Source organism: Cyprinodon variegatus, unplaced genomic scaffold (genome assembly GCF_000732505.1).
Source record: "Cyprinodon variegatus isolate N-32 unplaced genomic scaffold, C_variegatus-1.0 Scaffold562, whole genome shotgun sequence".
In the NCBI taxonomy this organism is placed as follows: Eukaryota; Metazoa; Chordata; class Actinopteri; order Cyprinodontiformes; family Cyprinodontidae; genus Cyprinodon; species Cyprinodon variegatus.
Window position 1 is genome coordinate 32,283 of NW_015151015.1, and position 18,871 is coordinate 51,153.

At 38.4% G+C, this 18,871-nt stretch overlaps 3 protein-coding genes across 5 annotated transcripts; 1 reads left to right on the top strand and 2 right to left on the bottom strand.

Moving 5' to 3' along the window:
• Positions 1-490: 490 nt before the first annotated feature.
• On the bottom strand, positions 491-2,219 carry LOC107095659 (pyrroline-5-carboxylate reductase 3-like). The gene is made up of 6 exons (XM_015391850.1): positions 2,124-2,219; positions 1,983-2,047; positions 1,538-1,717; positions 1,212-1,424; positions 937-1,029; positions 491-832 (listed from the first exon to the last, which is right to left on the bottom strand). The coding sequence occupies exons 1-6, from the start codon at positions 2,209-2,211 to the stop codon at positions 650-652; spliced, it is 822 nt and encodes a 273-aa protein (XP_015247336.1). The 5' UTR covers positions 2,212-2,219; the 3' UTR covers positions 491-649.
• Positions 2,220-6,595: 4,376 nt separating this feature from the next.
• LOC107095657 (pyrroline-5-carboxylate reductase 3-like) lies at positions 6,596-10,552 on the bottom strand. Of its 2 annotated transcripts, none has more exons than XM_015391847.1 (7): positions 10,200-10,398; positions 8,219-8,312; positions 8,078-8,142; positions 7,634-7,813; positions 7,308-7,520; positions 7,033-7,125; positions 6,596-6,929 (listed from the first exon to the last, which is right to left on the bottom strand). In XM_015391847.1, the coding sequence occupies exons 2-7, from the start codon at positions 8,304-8,306 to the stop codon at positions 6,747-6,749; spliced, it is 822 nt and encodes a 273-aa protein (XP_015247333.1). In that variant the 5' UTR covers positions 8,307-8,312; positions 10,200-10,398; the 3' UTR covers positions 6,596-6,746. The 2 variants fall into 2 exon arrangements, with proteins under 2 accessions (XP_015247333.1, XP_015247332.1); XM_015391846.1 differs by lacking the exon at positions 10,200-10,398 and adding an exon at positions 10,417-10,552 and having other exon boundaries at positions 6,600-6,929.
• Positions 10,553-10,739: 187 nt separating this feature from the next.
• Positions 10,740-17,321, top strand: LOC107095661 (protein brambleberry-like). Of its 2 annotated transcripts, XM_015391852.1 has the most exons (13): positions 10,740-10,817; positions 12,366-12,616; positions 12,887-13,015; positions 13,080-13,265; positions 13,365-13,587; positions 13,722-13,838; positions 13,931-14,110; positions 14,887-15,093; positions 15,166-15,304; positions 15,463-15,521; positions 15,590-15,702; positions 15,967-16,088; positions 17,051-17,321. In XM_015391852.1, exons 2-13 carry the CDS (start codon positions 12,368-12,370, stop codon positions 17,178-17,180), a joined length of 1,854 nt encoding a protein of 617 aa, XP_015247338.1. In that variant the 5' UTR covers positions 10,740-10,817; positions 12,366-12,367; the 3' UTR covers positions 17,181-17,321. The 2 variants fall into 2 exon arrangements, with proteins under 2 accessions (XP_015247338.1, XP_015247339.1); XM_015391853.1 differs by lacking the exons at positions 10,740-10,817; positions 15,967-16,088 and having other exon boundaries at positions 12,368-12,616.
• The last annotated feature ends 1,550 nt before the right edge of the window (positions 17,322-18,871 follow it).

An 18,871-nucleotide genomic window follows, 5' to 3' on the forward strand; every position in this document is an offset into this window, starting at 1 on the left:
TGTTACCTTAGGCTAAAGTAAATAAGCAGAGAAGGGAAAAAAGTGGAAATTATTGGTGGGTACATGTCCACACCAGTCCTTCAGAAAGTTACACCTGTGTCTCATTTAATAGTAACATCGCAGAAGGAATAATTCAGTCTCTGAGGACTGAGTATATTTATAATAAAAAAAAAAAAAGTTCTTTTCAACAAAAATTAAATCGCCATAACTGTGTTCGGCTTTTCATATGGTGATAAACAATCCCTGCACTCATATGCAAATTAGCATTGTGTCAAAACGCTACCTACTTTAATTTCTCCAAAATGTTGACATCTTACCTTATCTGATTTTCTGAACATTGGTTCATAAAGTGGAGAGAAAATATAAGTCATGCATCTTTTAGCACAAGTTTAGAGTAAAACTTGGAAAGTTATCATCCGCTGTCATTTCTCAATTTTGAGAAAAGAGATAAATAAGAAGCTCTTATTGTGAAAGACCAGACAATGAGATGCAAAGTGATAAAGAAAATAATCATGTTTTTCTTTCTTTTAATCATAAAACACTAAATTGTTGAAAGAAAAAGAAAAGCATATTTTTAAGACTTTCCGTGGTTAGAGTTCAAGCTGTGGTTTTTGAAACCCATCATGGACGTAGAGATCCTTCCTGCTGCCTATTTGCTGCCAAGCTCCCGGGCCCTCTCAGTGGCTGATTCCACCGCACTCATGACAGACGCCCTCAATCCTCCCTGCTCTAGAGTGTGAAGCCCATAGATTGTTGTTCCACCAGGCGTGCAGACCTCAGACCGAAGCTGAGCTGGATGCTTCCCAGAATCGCGTAACAATCTCCCAGCACCCTGCAGCACATTATAGTAGAGAAAAAAAAACTGTAAATATGAAAATAGATTCCTTAATCAAGAATATCTGGAAAACAACTGTGTAGATAGAAGATTAAACTGACAAGAACAGTTTGGGATGCAATGCTGTGAGCCAGAGAACTTGGCATGCCCATTTTTACAGCTCCTTCCGCCAGTGCTTCAGCAAAAAGATACACCTGGAAAAAAAGAAGCAACATTTACAACAAGCAACATTTTACACAGTGCATATATGTTACTCTTGGGAGATAATTCAGAGTAAATATGGTTTATTTTACTAACAAACTCTGTATTCATATTATCGAAAGGTTTAATGGGTGTCATATTATGTAAAAATACAAAGAACTTAACACAGACTTACAAAAGCAACTCCGCTCCCACTCAGCCCTGTGTGGATATCGATCCAGGCTTCAGGCCCTTCCTCTACCAAACCGCAGCAATGCAACAAGCTGCGAAGCACATCCCCATGCTCCTGCTTTGCGTTGGCCCCCCGTGTAAACAAAAGGGCCCCCTCTTGAACCAGACAGGGAAGGTTTGGCATCAGTCGGATGACGATCGAATTTTCCGGGAGAAGCTTGTAACGAAAGGAAACAAGCAAAGCAAAAGACAAAAAGGTGTAAGATATTTGACATCATGGTAGATCAACCCATTGATGTGGAAATCTTTAACAGCAGCTATAGCCCTCACCTCCTCCAACACAGATAGGGTCACTCCTGCAGCAACAGACACAACAATGTGTTTCTTGGTAACGTACTGAGAGATTTCTGAGAGAACGAGTCGAACGAGATGAGGTTTGACTGCGACAAACACCACATCTGACCCACAGACTACCTCTGCGTTCGAGTGAGTTACAGAGATGCCAACTTCCTGAAATCATTGTAAAAGCACATCAGCAGTAGGAGATATAAAATACTCTGAACAGAATCCAGGGCAGGTGAAATAACCGATTGTTGATTTGATAAAAAAAAAAAGAGGGTTTTCTCTCTTCATAATTGCAGAGCTTGTTACAAATGGCTTGTAGAGAAAGTCAGACAACTAAACTTAGAAACAACAACATGTTCTCATCTGTTACCGCTAATTTTCCACAGGTAGCAGCTAGAAAAATAAGAGAAGCAGGATTAAACAATGGTACCTGGAAACGTTTCATATTCCTAGAGGATGGTGCGCTGACTTTGATGTTTACAGGGAGAACGTTTCCTTCAAAGTAACAAAATCACCATGAGGATTTTTTGCTCAATCATTATTATTTCAGCGTTTCAACCAGTCTGCTGACCTGACAGCATGCCCTTTGCGATGCCAAAAGCCATGTTTCCTGCACCAATGAAACCGATCCTCAGTGGTTTGTCTGCATCGGGGTCCATTTTGGTCTGAAAGAAATGCAAAGAAGAAAAATTTGTCTGGAAATGTCACGTTCTTTACTGTACCGATTCTTTCCTCTTTTTTTTTAGATATATTCTTTGAAAGAATATGAATATTGAAAGAAACACATTTTCATCATCTGCCAGCAAAATATTGTTAATTGAGACCATTTTCCCTCAGTTAGAGGATTCATAGTAATAATGCAGCTCATGTTCTTCACTTTACGACAACAAATGCTGCAGGACATATATAAGACATGAAATTGAGATCCCTGTACGCAACAGTTTACAGATCTGTGTGCAACAGAACATGTGATGTTTTTTTGTGGAATGGAAGGTTATAAATAACCTGTCCCTAAAGTGCGACCCTTAATTAGTTCCTCGTGTCCATTTCAGCTCTTGGTTCATATATATATATATATATATATATATGTGTGTGTGTGTGTGTGTGTGTGCGCGTGTGTCAGGGCTGTCAACTCTCACCCNCGTTCTCACGCACCTCGCTCTTCTAGCTGGTCCAAGTTCACAAGTTGTTTTCCGCAATTTCGGTCATAAAACAAAACAAGCCAACCTCCTGCCTGCGGCACTGTCTGCGGTCACCTACAATTTGAGATAGGTGCAGCAGAGTGTCAGCGGAGGGGGCGGGGACATCTTTTTGTTCACAGTGACACCTACGCAGACGACCTGGTTTCGAAGTATAAATCAGCCTTTAAGCTGTATGAATGCAATTGAATGCAATTCACAGAGGAGATCACATACAAGTCGCATATTTGGAAATGTGAACGGCAACACAAAAAAAAAAAAACATATTTCACAAAAAAATCTGAATTTAGCATCAAGGCCTGCAGTGTGAACGTAGGCTTAAAGACCAGTTTGATAAAACACAATTTCATACAAGAAATATATATAATTAGGGGGTCCCTGCTTCATCTCGCCATCAGTTTGGGGCTCCTTGGCCTGGAAAACGTTGAAAACCTCTGATGTATGTTACAACTTTGCGATTATGATTCCTGCTTAACATAAACATGTCATTTTGTCTTGCTTATGGTCATAGATAGATATCTGCACCTGAACACATCTGTGTTGTAGTTACACATCTTCTGAAGCTCAGGGCTGTTAATGGGCTTCACTTCACAGACCTCAATAAGTCATTCTCTCCTTTATGCACTTTTTTCCTTCCATTAAATCTCTGATTAATATTCTTTTTCAATGGATGACTGTCGACAACTGTTTCCCTTCCCATTATGTAGTTTTTAAATAAAAAGTCAGTGGCCTCAAATAATTTAATACGTTTTCTAAGGAGGAGGGTCAGTTAAAAAAAAAAAAAAAATCTCCCAAATCATCATTTTCTCAATTAACTATGAATCAATCTCTAAATAAAATAATGAGTTTCATTGTTTGAACTGCGTTATTAATATTGATATGAATATGAAGCTTGTTTAATAAAAATAAGACAAACCTGTCGCTATAAAAGGAAGCAACGTCCTTCATCTGAAGCAATAAAGAGCCTCATCATGTCAAAGTGCGTCCAGCCTGCTAACCTCAACATTAGCCATTTTATTCACTGTCATATCGGTGTTAGCTCGCGCTAAATGTCCCCGTCCGAACATTAATATACGTGATAAAACTAAATTAACAGTTTTAATATGAATGTAGACTACTAGGTACCAATTTCAACCAGCAGCAGCGGCCATTCACGCCGGTTTTCTGAAGGCGTGCCAGTTAGCAGCCTGCTAGCCTCTGCTAACAGGCTAGCACCTTTATTCTTCCCTATTAACACCCAGTGTCCGAATTAACATTTTCAAACAGCATATAAAACATTGAGCCATATCTGCCAGTCAACGTTATCGTTACTTACTGCTGTGTTTTTTTTGTCTTTGTTACGTAGTGAATGCAGGCCGGTGGGGAAAACTCGTGTTCCTTCAGCCGAGTGTGTGACGAGGAGGAGGAGAAAGGAGGAGCAGGGAGCAGCGGTGGAGGAGTGTGAAATCGGAGCATGTGGGGAGGGGGACTTGTGATTCATTAATACCCCCGCGTGTTTGTGCTGAAATTATACCATTAACAGCATCTGATACACAAATTAATTTTAAATGCTGCCATTTTCTACCGAATGACGTCACGAATCAGTCTTTTTGTTACACCAGCATTGTAGTGATGGATCCAATGGCGTAACTATCGGTAAGAAGAGACTGCAGGTGCTTAGGGGCCCCATGACCGACATTTGGTTGGCCCCCAGCTGGGCAACAATAGTCTGCTCAGGGGGGGAAGAAAGGGAAGAAGAGAAAGAGAGACTCCAGGGTTGCGGGTTCGATCCCAGCAGATGCAAAGTTATGTTTGAGTAAAAAATTTTCCCAAAGTAAAATAAAGTAATTTGTTTTGCCTTAAATCCACCTGATAATAAATCAACTGACCAGACAGTATTTATACACCAACACAGGCCAGATTTCAACATGATGGTGACACCAATAGCAAAGCATTACTATGTTAATAACCGTGTATAGTTCATTATACGGTTGGTAAAAAAATACACTGATATATGTCTCAAACTGCAATAAAGATCTTAAAAGAAAGATGTATTTGAGTATTTAATTATTGCAATACGACTTGGAATTATGGGTAATCCAGAGCGTAGATTAAAACCATAACCATTCCAGAAGACAAAAAGCGAAGAACAGCTGCTGGAAGAAAGGAAAAAAAAACGGGGATGGGGTGTTGTACTTCATATGGGGCCCACCCAGATAATGTTGCCTACAGGCCTATTGTTGTGTCTTTAAACCATTGGATGCATCACTCTACCAACCCGGGGACCAGGCTCTAGGGGCCCTAGGAAGCTCGGGATGGGGCAGAGGGTTGAGATTCCAGTCATGTTCTAATTGCAGGAGTGTAATTTTGTGATGAAAGTTGGTGGGAACACTCAGGTGGGGGCTGATGGACCTACAGTTACTCCACCCGAACGCTTTCATTAGGTTTTTATATTTTCCAAAAATTAGCTCAAACATATATTTATTTTATGCTTTCCTATTGTTGAGAACACAAGATAAATATAATACCCTAATATTTATATTTAGAGATGTCTTTTTGTGCATTCCATATATAGGGCCCAAAAACAATTTATAAACAAATAATGAATAACAGCCGATTCTGATGCCAAAATCGATACATCATGCATTCCTAAAAGCACAATTCAATTCCATCCATCCAGAAAAATTATGGCTATGCTTCATTTTAAATATAGCATAGCCATATTTTTTTCTTGTAAAGTTGCAGAAATATTTTATTGCATATTCCAGTAAATATGTTTTACCTTTAAATCTGCAGCTGTCCCTACTTCTCTCTTTGCTCTGTTTAAAAAGACTCATGAACCTATTTACTAATAAAATGATGCCAGGAACAAAATGTAAAGGTATGTAGAAGCTCTGCAGTCTGATTCTGTCTGTACAATAAGAAAATGTGTTCATTTTAACCTGTAACTGGGAGGCATGGTCCTCTGAGAAGCCCAGCTTTTTTAACTAGTAAAAAAGAACAATGTTTTCTCAAGCTTCTTGCATTATAATACTAACTTTTATAATCTTACAATTTATTAAAAAGCTCTGTATGTCTAACAGATTTTTCAGTAGTATGATCTCTAATTTTTTTAACCAATCCGCCTCCTAACTTTTACTTAAACATCAAAGTAGCTGCTAATTAATATTCACTGAGTGCTGCTGTGTGTCTCTCCTCCAACCACGTAGCGACTTTGTACGCAGTGAAATGCAACCGCAAATCAAATGTCTTAAAACGACAGATCCGATGATGTCACACCAAGATGTGAGACACTGGAGCAGCAGGAGAGAGGAAAAAAAAAACATAGACTCAAAATGCTCTGAACACAGACAGCTGCACCAACCTCTGTTACCTTAGGCTAAAGTAAATAAGCAGAGAAGGGAAAAAAGTGGAAATTATTGGTGGGTACATGTCCACACCAGTCCTTCAGAAAGTTACACCTGTGTCTCATTTAATAGTAACATCGCAGAAGGAATAATTCAGTCTCTGAGGACTGAGTATATTTATAATAAAAAAAAAAAAAGTTCTTTTCAACAAAAATTAAATCGCCATAACTGTGTTCGGCTTTTCATATGGTGATAAACAATCCCTGCACTCATATGCAAATTAGCATTGTGTCAAAACGCTACCTACTTTAATTTCTCCAAAATGTTGACATCTTACCTTATCTGATTTTCTGAACATTGGTTCATAAAGTGGAGAGAAAATATAAGTCATGCATCTTTTAGCACAAGTTTAGAGTAAAACTTGGAAAGTTATCATCCGCTGTCATTTCTCAATTTTGAGAAAAGAGATAAATAAGAAGCTCTTATTGTGAAAGACCAGACAATGAGATGCAAAGTGATAAAGAAAATAATCATGTTTTTCTTTCTTTTAATCATAAAACACTAAATTGTTGAAAGAAAAAGAAAAGCATATTTTTAAGACTTTCCGTGGTTAGAGTTCAAGCTGTGGTTTTTGAAACCCATCATGGACGTAGAGATCCTTCCTGCTGCCTATTTGCTGCCAAGCTCCCGGGCCCTCTCAGTGGCTGATTCCACCGCACTCATGACAGACGCCCTCAATCCTCCCTGCTCTAGAGTGTGAAGCCCATAGATTGTTGTTCCACCAGGCGTGCAGACCTCAGACCGAAGCTGAGCTGGATGCTTCCCAGAATCGCGTAACAATCTCCCAGCACCCTGCAGCACATTATAGTAGAGAAAAAAAACTGTAAATATGAAAATAGATTCCTTAATCAAGAATATCTGGAAAACAACTGTGTAGATAGAAGATTAAACTGACAAGAACAGTTTGGGATGCAATGCTGTGAGCCAGAGAACTTGGCATGCCCATTTTTACAGCTCCTTCTGCCAGTGCTTCAGCAAAAAGATACACCTGGAAAAAAAGAAGCAACATTTACAACAAGCAACATTTTACACAGTGCATATATGTTACTCTTGGGAGATAATTCAGAGTAAATATGGTTTATTTTACTAACAAACTCTGTATTCATATTATCGAAAGGTTTAATGGGTGTCATATTATGTAAAAATACAAAGAACTTAACACAGACTTACAAAAGCAACTCCGCTCCCACTCAGCCCTGTGTGGATATCGATCCAGGCTTCAGGCCCTTCCTCTACCAAACCGCAGCAATGCAACAAGCTGCGAAGCACATCCCCATGCTCCTGCTTTGCGTTGGCCCCCCGTGTAAACAAAAGGGCCCCCTCTTGAACCAGACAGGGAAGGTTTGGCATCAGTCGGATGACGATCGAATTTTCCGGGAGAAGCTTGTAACGAAAGGAAACAAGCAAAGCAAAAGACAAAAAGGTGTAAGATATTTGACATCATGGTAGATCAACCCATTGATGTGGAAATCTTTAACAGCAGCTATAGCCCTCACCTCCTCCAACACAGATAGGGTCACTCCTGCAGCAACAGACACAACAATGTGTTTCTTGGTAACGTACTGAGAGATTTCTGAGAGAACGAGTCGAACGAGATGAGGTTTGACTGCGACAAACACCACATCTGACCCACAGACTACCTCTGCGTTCGAGTGAGTTACAGAGATGCCAACTTCCTGAAATCATTGTAAAAGCACATCAGCAGTAGGAGATATAAAATACTCTGAACAGAATCCAGGGCAGGTGAAATAACCGATTGTTGATTTGATAAAAAAAAAAGAGGGTTTTCTCTCTTCATAATTGCAGAGCTTGTTACAAATGGCTTGTAGAGAAAGTCAGACAACTAAACTTAGAAACAACAACATGTTCTCATCTGTTACCGCTAATTTTCCACAGGTAGCAGCTAGAAAAATAAGAGAAGCAGGATTAAACAATGGTACCTGGAAACGTTTCATATTCCTAGAGGATGGTGCGCTGACTTTGATGTTTACAGGGAGAACGTTTCCTTCAAAGTAACAAAATCACCATGAGGATTTTTTGCTCAATCATTATTATTTCAGCGTTTCAACCAGTCTGCTGACCTGACAGCATGCCCTTTGCGATGCCAAAAGCCATGTTTCCTGCACCAATGAAACCGATCCTCAGTGGTTTGTCTGCATCGGGGTCCATTTTGGTCTGAAAGAAATGCAAAGAAGAAAAATTTGTCTGGAAATGTCACGTTCTTTACTGTACCGATTCTTTCCTCTTTTTTTTTAGATATATTCTTTGAAAGAATATGAATATTGAAAGAAACACATTTTCATCATCTGCCAGCAAAATATTGTTAATTGAGACCATTTTCCCTCAGTTAGAGGATTCATAGTAATAATGCAGCTCATGTTCTTCACTTTACGACAACAAATGCTGCAGGACATATATAAGACATGAAATTGAGATCCCTGTACGCAACAGTTTACAGATCTGTGTGCAACAGAACATGTGATGTTTTTTTGTGGAATGGAAGGTTATAAATAACCTGTCCCTAAAGTGCGACCCTTAATTAGTTCCTCGTGTCCATTTCAGCTCTTGGTTCATATATATATATATATATATATATATGTGTGTGTGTGTGTGTGTGTGTGCGCGTGTGTCAGGGCTGTCAACTCTCACCCATTAGGAGTGAGACTCACCCATCTCAGTGTCTTCACACACTCTCACTACATATTACCAATTTCTCACACTAAAAAATGACAGTCATTAAAACTCAGTCTAGTTTAATAATCTCCCGTTGAAATTTAGGAGTAATTAAATCAACGCAAATATTTTAACACTTAAAGTTTTCAGGTTTGCCCATAGGAGGTCCACAAAAAGAAAAAGAACTATTGCATTTTATTTTTCAAAAGATCAGCCACCCAAGAAAAGACCAACCACATCCAGAGAGGAGGTGCAGAAAAACTCAGTTATCCAGGATTCATAGAGGAGAAACCACAGGGATGTTCTTCATTTATTATTACTGATCATATTCATTTACGGTATCTTTATTTTGGTCCATTGAATAAGTTTAAAAACTTAAATTTCCATCACACCTTCCAAAATGAAAACATCCAGAGAAGTGCCGTCTCCTGTCAATTGTATTAAAAACTAATAACATAATAAATAAAGCTTTTTAATCCTTATTCTATTACCAAATATTCATACACAGTGTAGTTTGCATTGGTTTCAACTGCATTGGTTCCTGTTTCAGTGTCAGTAATCCAGTGATAACTTATTAGTTCCAAATTGTTTACTTTACTTGAACTGCAGATAATGATTAATGAACAAAGTTGTGAATTTCTTAGTGTAAAGTATAATTAAGATGCAAGTATTTTAGTGGGGCCCATTCTGCTTTACTTCAATTCTCTAAAAATCACAAGAATGTAGAAAATAAAGTATATTGTTAAAAAAAAAAAAAAAAGGTCCATATAACTACAGTCCACTAATTGTTACTCAGTAACATTTACTGTTTTATAAAAATTTCACATTTTGCCACTTTGTTTCAGTTAAATCCTCTGAAAACCAACCTATAGCTGCACCTGTCCTCATCTGACCTTGACAAGGTTTACTGTCAAGAGTCAAATAATGCTAACCTGACAACAACCAGATGCATGTCTCGCTCCGCCTAGCTGGAGCAAGGCGGAGCGAGACATGCATCCGGCTGTTGTCAGGTTAAAATAATGCAGCCACATTCTTAAAATGAAAAAGAATTTCTGGAAATGCTTTTTCACTTTCAAATTTTACATTTCAAATTGAATTTTGGTATTTATTTGCTGGGGTTCCTTTAAAAAAAATAAATCTCAAATGTTTTTTTCTTTTTCATTTTAATTAAGTAAAAGGATGAGCAGTCTTGTAGAAGAAAATGGAAATGCAAAGAGGATTATTGATTACTAATTTAACTTATGAGTCAATGCAGCCACATTCTTAAAATGAAGCATTTCTGAAAATGCTTCTTCATCTGAAATATGGTGACGATTTGCTTCCATACAATCTGCTTCAATGGGCTAGGCTAGCTTATAATGTGCTAACGCGGCTAACTAGAAGACTCACATAAGCAGATTTATTCCCACTGTCTGGTTAGCCGGCTCAAAAAGATGTTCCGAAAGTTCCATCCCATATTCAGAGAATAAAACCCTCTGCTGGATGAAACGGGCTTTCATTTTAAATTGGTAATCCTTCACACGTGTTTAGCTAATTTAATAACAACAAGAAAACAGAGTCATTTCAGTTTGTAAGAATATCAGACGCCGAAGGGGTTATTATTCACCTGATTCCGTTTTTCTGAACCACTGAAGTCCAATGTATTTTAAATTAAAAGTTGTGTTTTGAATTGTCAAATAGTCTGCCCGGGTTACTCCCCCCTAGCATCCATAAGAACCAACCGGAGGAGAAGAACTGCTTCGTGAGTTTGTTTGATTTCTATTCTTTGTCCTGCCGCTATGGTGGGCGGTGCAATGAGTGTCATCTCAGGCAGAGTTTTGCACCTCCTATTTTAGCTGACGTCGTATTTTAAATCGAACGCCCCCTGTAAAAAAAATCGACTAATGTGATTGGTTGCCTGGTTGAGGAGCAAATTTAGCCATCATCTCAATCAGCTGTTATTGCCTGCAGATCCCGGACTGTTTGCTTTCCCTGCGCGTTTAGGAGCTTCCCTCAAATTCAAATAAGGTATTTATTACATCCTCTTCAAGCCCCTGCTCATTTTTCATATGTCTTTTACTTTGATACAGAAGAAAACTTAGACAACTTTAAATATAATTTTGTATACTCAGGGTGTAAACAAAACGAAATGTTGTTTTAGTACAGCTTTTCAGACAGTAAATTAACATTTTCATTCCATAAAGTGCAGCAGTGATCTAATGTTAACAGTGTGGGAGAAAAAAAACATACATCAATATGGAAATTTAAAGCATTAATATATATATATATGATGCAAATATGCATTAATTTTGATCTGGAGCTGTAGCAGTTGCCTCCAGGCGCAGCTATATTGAACATGTCTTATAAACAATCTATGTATTGCTTGAAATTATAGTGTAAATAAGCTGAATGTAATTTTAGGGTAACCTTTTTTTTAATTATTTTAGGTAAACTGTTAACACATGCAGGTTTGCAATGTAAATATTAGGGGAAAAAAGAAAAAAACATTTGCAAACCAATGAATTGCAGTGGATCCTCCACAGTTCTACTGTGAAATAACATGTCTGGGCAAACCCCCCTTAGCTCTGTCCTTTTAAATACGCAGATGGATTCATCTTTATTTCATCTTGGCTATAGAGGTTGACTCTACTTGTAAACAAACAATTAATTTAGAGTCTAACGAATAGAAGATTAATTTTAATCTGTCAGAAATCAACAATTGATCAATTTATACCGCCATCTGTAGTTGATGAGTAGAATTGCAGGTGTCCAGAACCAAAAAAAGCTGGAAAAATAGCACTTAGTGTAGTGTAACCCTAACCCCTGATCTAAAGGGTGAAATACTGACTGCCATTTCTAAATACTTAATAAAGTAAATTTCAAAGGTAAATATACAATGTTCCAAATAATGGATCAGTTATGGCATCTCCTGCCAAACGAGGAACTGATTTGGTATTAGACTGGAAAAAAAAATCTTTGAAAAGTGTTTTTCCTTCATTTGGGCGGGCAGATTGATAATTTACCAAAGGAATATGTATCTTTTTTCACTTTACATAATATTATTAGATATTATAAAGTGGAAATAACAAAAAGCAGTTGTTTTGGGGGTTTTATTATTTCGGTTGTAAAGCATTTTATTCCATTGGGGAAAATGTCTTGCCTATCTGCTTAAATAATGGGGAAATAATCATATTTCAAGATGAGTAGAGTACAGATTATAGAACAACTTTATCTCTTTTAACCTCATATTTCCTCATTCGATAATGAAAATATTTATTAAGCCAATTAAGTAATTCTCAACAGCTCCATATTAATTAATTGAGCACTTTGAAAAGAAACAGAGTATTTTATTTAAACTTTTTTTATGAATACAAACATTTTTATTTATGCAGGTGTATGTTTGGCTACCTTAAGACCAAATAGAATTCCTTGTATTGTAAAACATTGCTTGGCAATATAACTTTCTCTGATTTAATGTGTTTATCAACTGTTCATACTGTAATAATATGTGAACCTTGGAACCCTGAAATATTTGAATGTATAAAGGAGGCCTTTTAAATCTGTGTTCTGATCCAGACATGGCCCACCACCTCCTCCACCATCTGCTCCTCCTGATTACTGTCTGGATGCTGGCCTGTCCTGCAGTCAGCGGCCTGTTTGAGTGGTTGAGGACATCACAGCCTCCTCCTGCAGAGACGACGACGACTCCAGTAGCTCCGGCGGTCCTGGCGAAAGATGCTCGGTTTGAAATGATGACCGCAGATGAGAAGTTTCTAGCTGAGGCGAAGCAGCTGGAGCTGAGCCCATTAGACAGCTGCCACTACAGGGTAAACATGGTTTTCTACCATTGTTCATTTTCAGAGAAACTGTTTTCTTTTCTTGATGGATTGCTTACAGGTACTTCTAAGAACCAAGTAAGCTCAAGAATTGGCGGGACAAAGTTTGTCAATTTGTATATAAAAGCTTTGTACATTTTAATCGAACCAGACTAATTGCAATGAGTGGAGCCATGACGATATCTGGAAAATGCTTTTTGGTGGAGCCTGATTTATTTGGTGTAAGGCGGGAAAAACATTGACTTTTGGATGTTTCTGCAGGTCGTCGCCCGGCTAAGGTCGAGCTGTGAAAGCCTCTCTGAGGAAAATCTTGCCAAATTTGGAGTGGAACTGTTTAACTGCCAGGCAGAGATCGAAGGGCGCCGGACCTTCCCATGCACAGAGGAGATGGTAAAACTTTAAAATTGGGTTTAATCAAAAAAAGTTTTGTTTTATAATGGTCTTATTGTTTTAGACGATTAAAGAATGCACAGCAGACATGGACCCAGACACCTGGAACGCCTACCACATAGTGAGCAACAGAGCGCGCTCAGTTTGCTACGCAACTCGCCAGCAGCTTTTTCGCCGGCGAGCAGAGCTCACAGTCAATTCACTCATCTCCACGGCAACAAGCCAGTTGGATGCAATGAAGGACCTTAAGGTGAAGTTTTTGTTTCCTCTCAATCTAAGGCTTTCTACATTCCGCTCTAAAGCACCAGATCCTGAGATTGTTTTTGTTTGTTTTGCTGTTTTGAACCAGGTGGGACAGCTGGAGCTGAAAGAGCTGACTGCAGCTTCTCTGGACAAGCTGCTGGAAGGCCACAGCGTGCTCCAGTCTCAACAGGGCAAACTGAACGAGGGTCAGGAGCAGATGGAGAGTTCGTTGAAGGAAAACCTGGAACGCCTGGGTCAGGAAAAGGCCCTGATTGCTTCTGGACAGGAGCTGGTAGCTCAGCTCATTCAGGGCATTACAAAGCAAATGGGTAAGAGGCTCACTATTATTTGTTTTCCACAAACTGTTAGAACTCTAACACTGCTGGAGGACTCGGCTTTTATTTACCGCCATCTTCTTATCCAGATGTTCAACTGAATAGAGATTTTTTTTTTTCTCCATTAGAAAACGTGAGTGAATATCTACATATCCAAAGCTCCGAGGTCCAAGACAACCATGAGGCCATTGTTGATGAACTCAACGATGTCAGGCATCAAGCTCAGGATATCTACCAGAAAATTGGTATTTTATCAACTTAACAGTAATTCTGAATGGTGCTTAATGGCTGGGCTGCATTGTTTAGTAATTTATTGTTTGCTGCTGCGAATCAACAGACCACAGCATGTCTGAGTTTTTGCAGTACCAGGACCAGACCTCCCAGTACTACACCGACCTGATGAATAAACTGGAACGCATGAACAGCACACTGGGAGCCATGCTGCACTACTTGGATAACATGCAGCATCGCATAGAGGAGAGGCTTCATGTGATCCAGAGCTACCTTGGCTGGGCAGGTGAGTGGACCATGATACTGAAATAAAACTTCACTCCTGTCTTTAACCCTTTAAAGCCCGATCCAAGAATAAAACAAAACAGAAAATTACTTTTTGTAAAAAGTGTAAAAAGAAAACACAGAAATACATTTTTGATATTAATAATTTATCACTATGCGATAAGTCAAGATTATTTTTTGTGTAGTCTTCTGCCCTCTGTTATCAGGTATATCTGATTGTGTACAATAGGATTTTGAGCAAAGTTTTTACCATTAAATTATGCAAAAGGTGTCAGACGCAAAAAATTTCAGAAACCGTATGTATCAAATACGATACATTTGGCATTACAGGGTTAAAACACTTATTATACATATGTATGAAAAAAAAAAAGTATTCATCTTATACCCATCAGGTCAAATTCATTCTGATAACATTAATCTAGTCCTGGTTGGCTCATTATTTTAGTGTTTTCTTCCTAAAAGGAGGAAAAGGTTACTAAATTGAAAATCATTTTGTGATTTTTAACTAATTTACTTTCTTTCCCACTCATCTAAGTGATCTTTATTGTGCTGGTGAAGATTCTCAATCATCCAGGTCAGTCATTCCAAAAAAAGAAAATTAAAAACAAAATTTTTTTTTGTCCAGTGGTTTGTTTTTAATTTTCTTTTTTTGGAATGATGCTCATTGTTTTTATTTTTTCACTTACACCCGTGTGGGATTGCTGTCCACAAGTGATTTAGCATATAAGATCAGTATAAAATCAGGTTTTCTTGAACGTATGTTTCTTCTTCCTGCAGGTTTAAATATAACAGCCATGTGGACCTGTGTCGCACACACGGCCTACTTCATATTGTGTGCGGTGCTTCTGACGTTCCTGCGCTGTCCGGTTTTCTCTCGAGCCATGCTGCTCCTGGTGGTTCCTCTGAATGCAGCAGCTGAGGTCAACCAGCAGCCGGCTCTGGACCTCAGCAGCCTCAGTGTGCTGCTGCTCACTCTGTCCCTGGGTACAAGCTTTGAGCAAGTTACAAATCTGAAGTTCCTGAGTGCATTCCTGACGGGATTGCTTGTTTCTGTAGGTCACTGGTTTGTGATTCATCTTTGGGCATGTTTGCCCAGCAGAAAAGAGTCGCCTTCACCAATGATGCTGGGCCCATGTAACATCATAGAGACTCAGAAGGGCACAAAGTTGGGTCCACAATCATCCACACCGGAGAGGTTTCTATATTTCCTCTTTATTTAAAATCATTGGTGCAATAGAGGAACTTTACAATGCTGTTTCAATGAATTTAGCATTTCTATGCTTCGTTTCTATGAATTAAAGTGAACTGTGTCTTTAATTTTTTTTATTCTATATATTTCATCTCAAATTTTAGATGTGTAAAGGACGACTTATTCAAACCAGACTTGTTGGATACTGACACCTTTTTATCAGGTAGGGAAAAAAAATAGTTAAAACGATGCAATGAGACAGAGAAACTGAATTGCTCTTTTTGTTTACAGGTGAATTTTGCATGTCTCCCGTATCGCCCTCAAACCAAAGACCTATCCAACCAATATTTGGGACACTAAATCAGTCCATTACCAGACCAGAACCTCCTGAACCTCTATCACAGGTGAGCTCATTAGTGTGACATCACATGTCTAAAGTAGGGTTCCTAAATTCTGGTCCTAGAGGTCAGGTGACCTGCACCTTCAATGTGTCTCTACTTGGTAGAACCTGAATAAATACCAAGGAAGTAATTCAGCCATTTGATTCAGGTGTGGAAGCAGAGACTTCTACCTGGTGCAAGGCATTGGATCTAGAGGACTGAAATTGAGGAGACCTGCTCTAAAGTTCAGTGCATTTGAATTATTTATCAACTTATAATCATTTACAGGCTTTAATCGAAGACATCCCTCAGAAAATCCTGGGAAGAGTCTTTGATGCTGTGAATGACTCTCATGATATTGGCAGGGAGTTTAGAAGTCAGTCTCCCACCCCATCGATTATCAGCAACAGGTTAGCATTATTCATATTTTTACTCTGGTTCTGTAAAACTGCTGGGGATGCATATTAATTTTCAAAACTTCTTCATCCTAGAATTTTCATATTAACATTTAGGGGTTTTGAATGCTGGCATAGCTGGAGATAGGCACCAGCACCGCTCCTGACACCTGGGATTAAGTGTGACAGAAAATGTATAAATGCTGGGATGTTTACAGAGCTACGACTTCAAACAACCCACAGTGATTTGTTACATGAGAAGGGTTGATCATTTAAAGCAACATTTCTAAATACCGTAATTTTCGGACTATAAGCCGCGACTTTTTCCCCATTTTTCGACTTTGCGGCTTATATAACAATGCGGCTTATCTATGGACTTTTACAGCTAACGGCCACTGGGGTAATACCTAAATCTATGGATTTTACCATCCACCATGTTGACGTCACATTTTCTTCAACACACAAGTATGGTAGCCGTGTGCGGGGGAATGAGGAGGTCCTCCGGAAGCAGAATTCTACCACCAGTGGTACGAGACAGAAAGACGGATATTAAACATAAAAAAGCTGCGGCTTATAGTCTGGTGCGGCTTGTATATGTACAAATCATGCAATTTAGCTTCTGCGGCTTATATTCAGGTGCTGCTAATAGTCCGAAAATTACGGTAGTCATTTTTCCTGGTTTGCACCATCAGATTAAAAGCCTGTAGGTCCAAAAAGACGAGTATCTGCTTCCTGAATTCTTGCTTCTACGTTAAAATTACCTGAACTATAAATCAAAACAGGGCAAAAGCCCATATGTTTACTTGGGCTAGTTTTTCTTTAATGTAAATCATTTTCATAAACTAAATCTATATTTTTTTTACCGTTTTGTTTGAAGTTGTTCAGTGATTCTTATAAATATCGATCTTGATGATTTAGTTTGTCAGACATCACTGTAGACTTTGGATATAAACTAAATCCTCTGGTTTCTGTTGCAGCTCCTTCTCAGGCCGTCAGCTGTGTAACGGGATCACAAAAAATGGAAAAGCCTGCAAGAAGAAAGCGGTGCCAGGACAGGAATACTGCAGAGTCCATGAAGGGGGGCACAGCTCCTATGTTGTGTCCTAAATAATTTTGACATTAACTTTTTAAGAACTTCTTTTTTCCTTTTTAATCTAAACTGTTTGTAGTTTGCAGTGTTTTAAATCTTAAATGTTCACTGCCCAGGAACAATCTGGGCAGAGCAGTTTTATTACATGTTTATTTTAATAAAGCCTATCAAACATGCATTGTTTTGTTTTTTTTCTTTTCCATTAAATTTTTTTTTATCTTTTATTTCTCATACTTATGCTCATTTTATAACTTTTTCACCCTCCCAACAGCTAACTGTTTTCAGGTTTCTCACCACCATCTAAAGGGAAAATATGAGTTGTAAATAAAATAACTCTGACAGAAGTCAAACCTCCCTTTAATTTTTTTTTTTTTTTTTTTTTACCTCTGTGAAAATGCTACATCCTTTTATATGTTCAACTGGACCTACATATAAATGAAAGGAAAGTTATTTGTAAAGAAAGAATTCCTACTTCCTTAATGTTTGCAGTGAAAAGTAAGTTATAGATTGTCATAGATGTAAAGAGACAAAACACTTTAACTCGCTAAAAGATTAGGAACTATTGGAATGTTAAACAATCCAAGAGAAGGAGGCAAGTATATCCTAGCAAACATAGATATGATGGATGGCAGCCAGGCCATTACAGCACAGCTATGTAAGAGCTTGTTACGGTAGCAAAATGTCTCTTCTGCATCGAATGAAAAGGCCCAATGTTTAAACTAGCAGCAGTATCAGCATTTTGATTTCCCTCTTTAATGCCATGTGTATCACATTTAACTGCTAAGTGTAAAAACTATTAAAGGTAGGGTTTTGATAGTGGGTCAGGTTGTATACAAAGAAAAGACATGATGGCTATAGTGTTTGCACAGTTCCACCCTTCAAAGTAAAACTGACTGGTTTGCTTTATTAAAGGCTCGGCTGTATTCTCATCAGTATGATGTTTTGGAACCAGGACAGGAATTAAAAAGGCCTCATTAATTCTGCCAGACTGTAATGGCAGCCATTTATTGACCACAAATCGATTTCAGTTTACTCAGTAGGAAGCCTGTTTTTCTTCAAGCTACTGCACTGAGAACATTCTTTTTCTCTTACCCTGAAATTCCACATCCTCCACAACCGCCCCACTCTGTTCCAGACTGCCTGCAAAGCCTGCAGCCTCAACAGTTCCTCTCTTATATTCCTCAGAGCTCAAGGAGAGCATGTGCAATATTTAATTCATAGGAGCAAAATATGCGGAAATTAATGCTTAATGTGACAATTGAAAATCACCATCAGTATCAGTCACATGTTACCGCTCATTTTTTCTTTGTAATGTGGATAATTAGGATCATACAAAATTGGTTTGTTCTCTGCTTCCAAAATCAGCATCTCTTCATCCATGCCTGCGATAACAGGTTTGTTTTGAGGTTGTGAGATGTGCTTTTAAGCCTCTAGAAAATAAAAATTGATTAAAATTAGTAATCTGGTATGTTGAAGTACCAATAGTTTGCATATAATTTTATTTTTTGGGGAATATATAAGAATTATGCTCTAATTTGTAGTTACCGATCTGGCGTTACCATATTTTAATTTGACAAACCGGATCTTCTCCACCTTCTTTTTCCTGTTTGGTATGATTGCAATTGCGTATCTGGACCTAGCCGGCTTCCAATGGAGTGGAGCAAAAAATAGATTGGCTCCGTATTGTTACGGTGAAGGCTAGAGAAGA

Excerpts from the sequence above, each read along its gene's own strand:
- LOC107095659 (XM_015391850.1), bottom strand. The coding sequence starts at position 2,211 with ATGGACCCCGATGCAGACAAACCACTGAGGATCGGTTTCATTGGTGCA. Across the intron at positions 1,425-1,537 it reads CCCTATCTGTGTTGGAGGAG|CTTCTCCCGGAAAATTCGAT; the intron begins GTGAGGGCTATA and ends TTTCGTTACAAG. Across the intron at positions 1,030-1,211 it reads GTGGGAGCGGAGTTGCTTTT|GTGTATCTTTTTGCTGAAGC; the intron begins GTAAGTCTGTGT and ends CTTTTTTTCCAG.
- LOC107095657 (XM_015391847.1), bottom strand. The coding sequence starts at position 8,306 with ATGGACCCCGATGCAGACAAACCACTGAGGATCGGTTTCATTGGTGCA. Across the intron at positions 8,143-8,218 it reads CGCAAAGGGCATGCTGTCAG|GAAACGTTCTCCCTGTAAAC; the intron begins GTCAGCAGACTG and ends GTTACTTTGAAG. Across the intron at positions 7,521-7,633 it reads CCCTATCTGTGTTGGAGGAG|CTTCTCCCGGAAAATTCGAT; the intron begins GTGAGGGCTATA and ends TTTCGTTACAAG.
- LOC107095661 (XM_015391852.1), top strand. The coding sequence starts at position 12,368 with ATGGCCCACCACCTCCTCCACCATCTGCTCCTCCTGATTACTGTCTGG. Across the intron at positions 15,305-15,462 it reads CAATCATCCACACCGGAGAG|ATGTGTAAAGGACGACTTAT; the intron begins GTTTCTATATTT and ends CTCAAATTTTAG. Across the intron at positions 15,522-15,589 it reads TACTGACACCTTTTTATCAG|GTGAATTTTGCATGTCTCCC; the intron begins GTAGGGAAAAAA and ends TTTTGTTTACAG.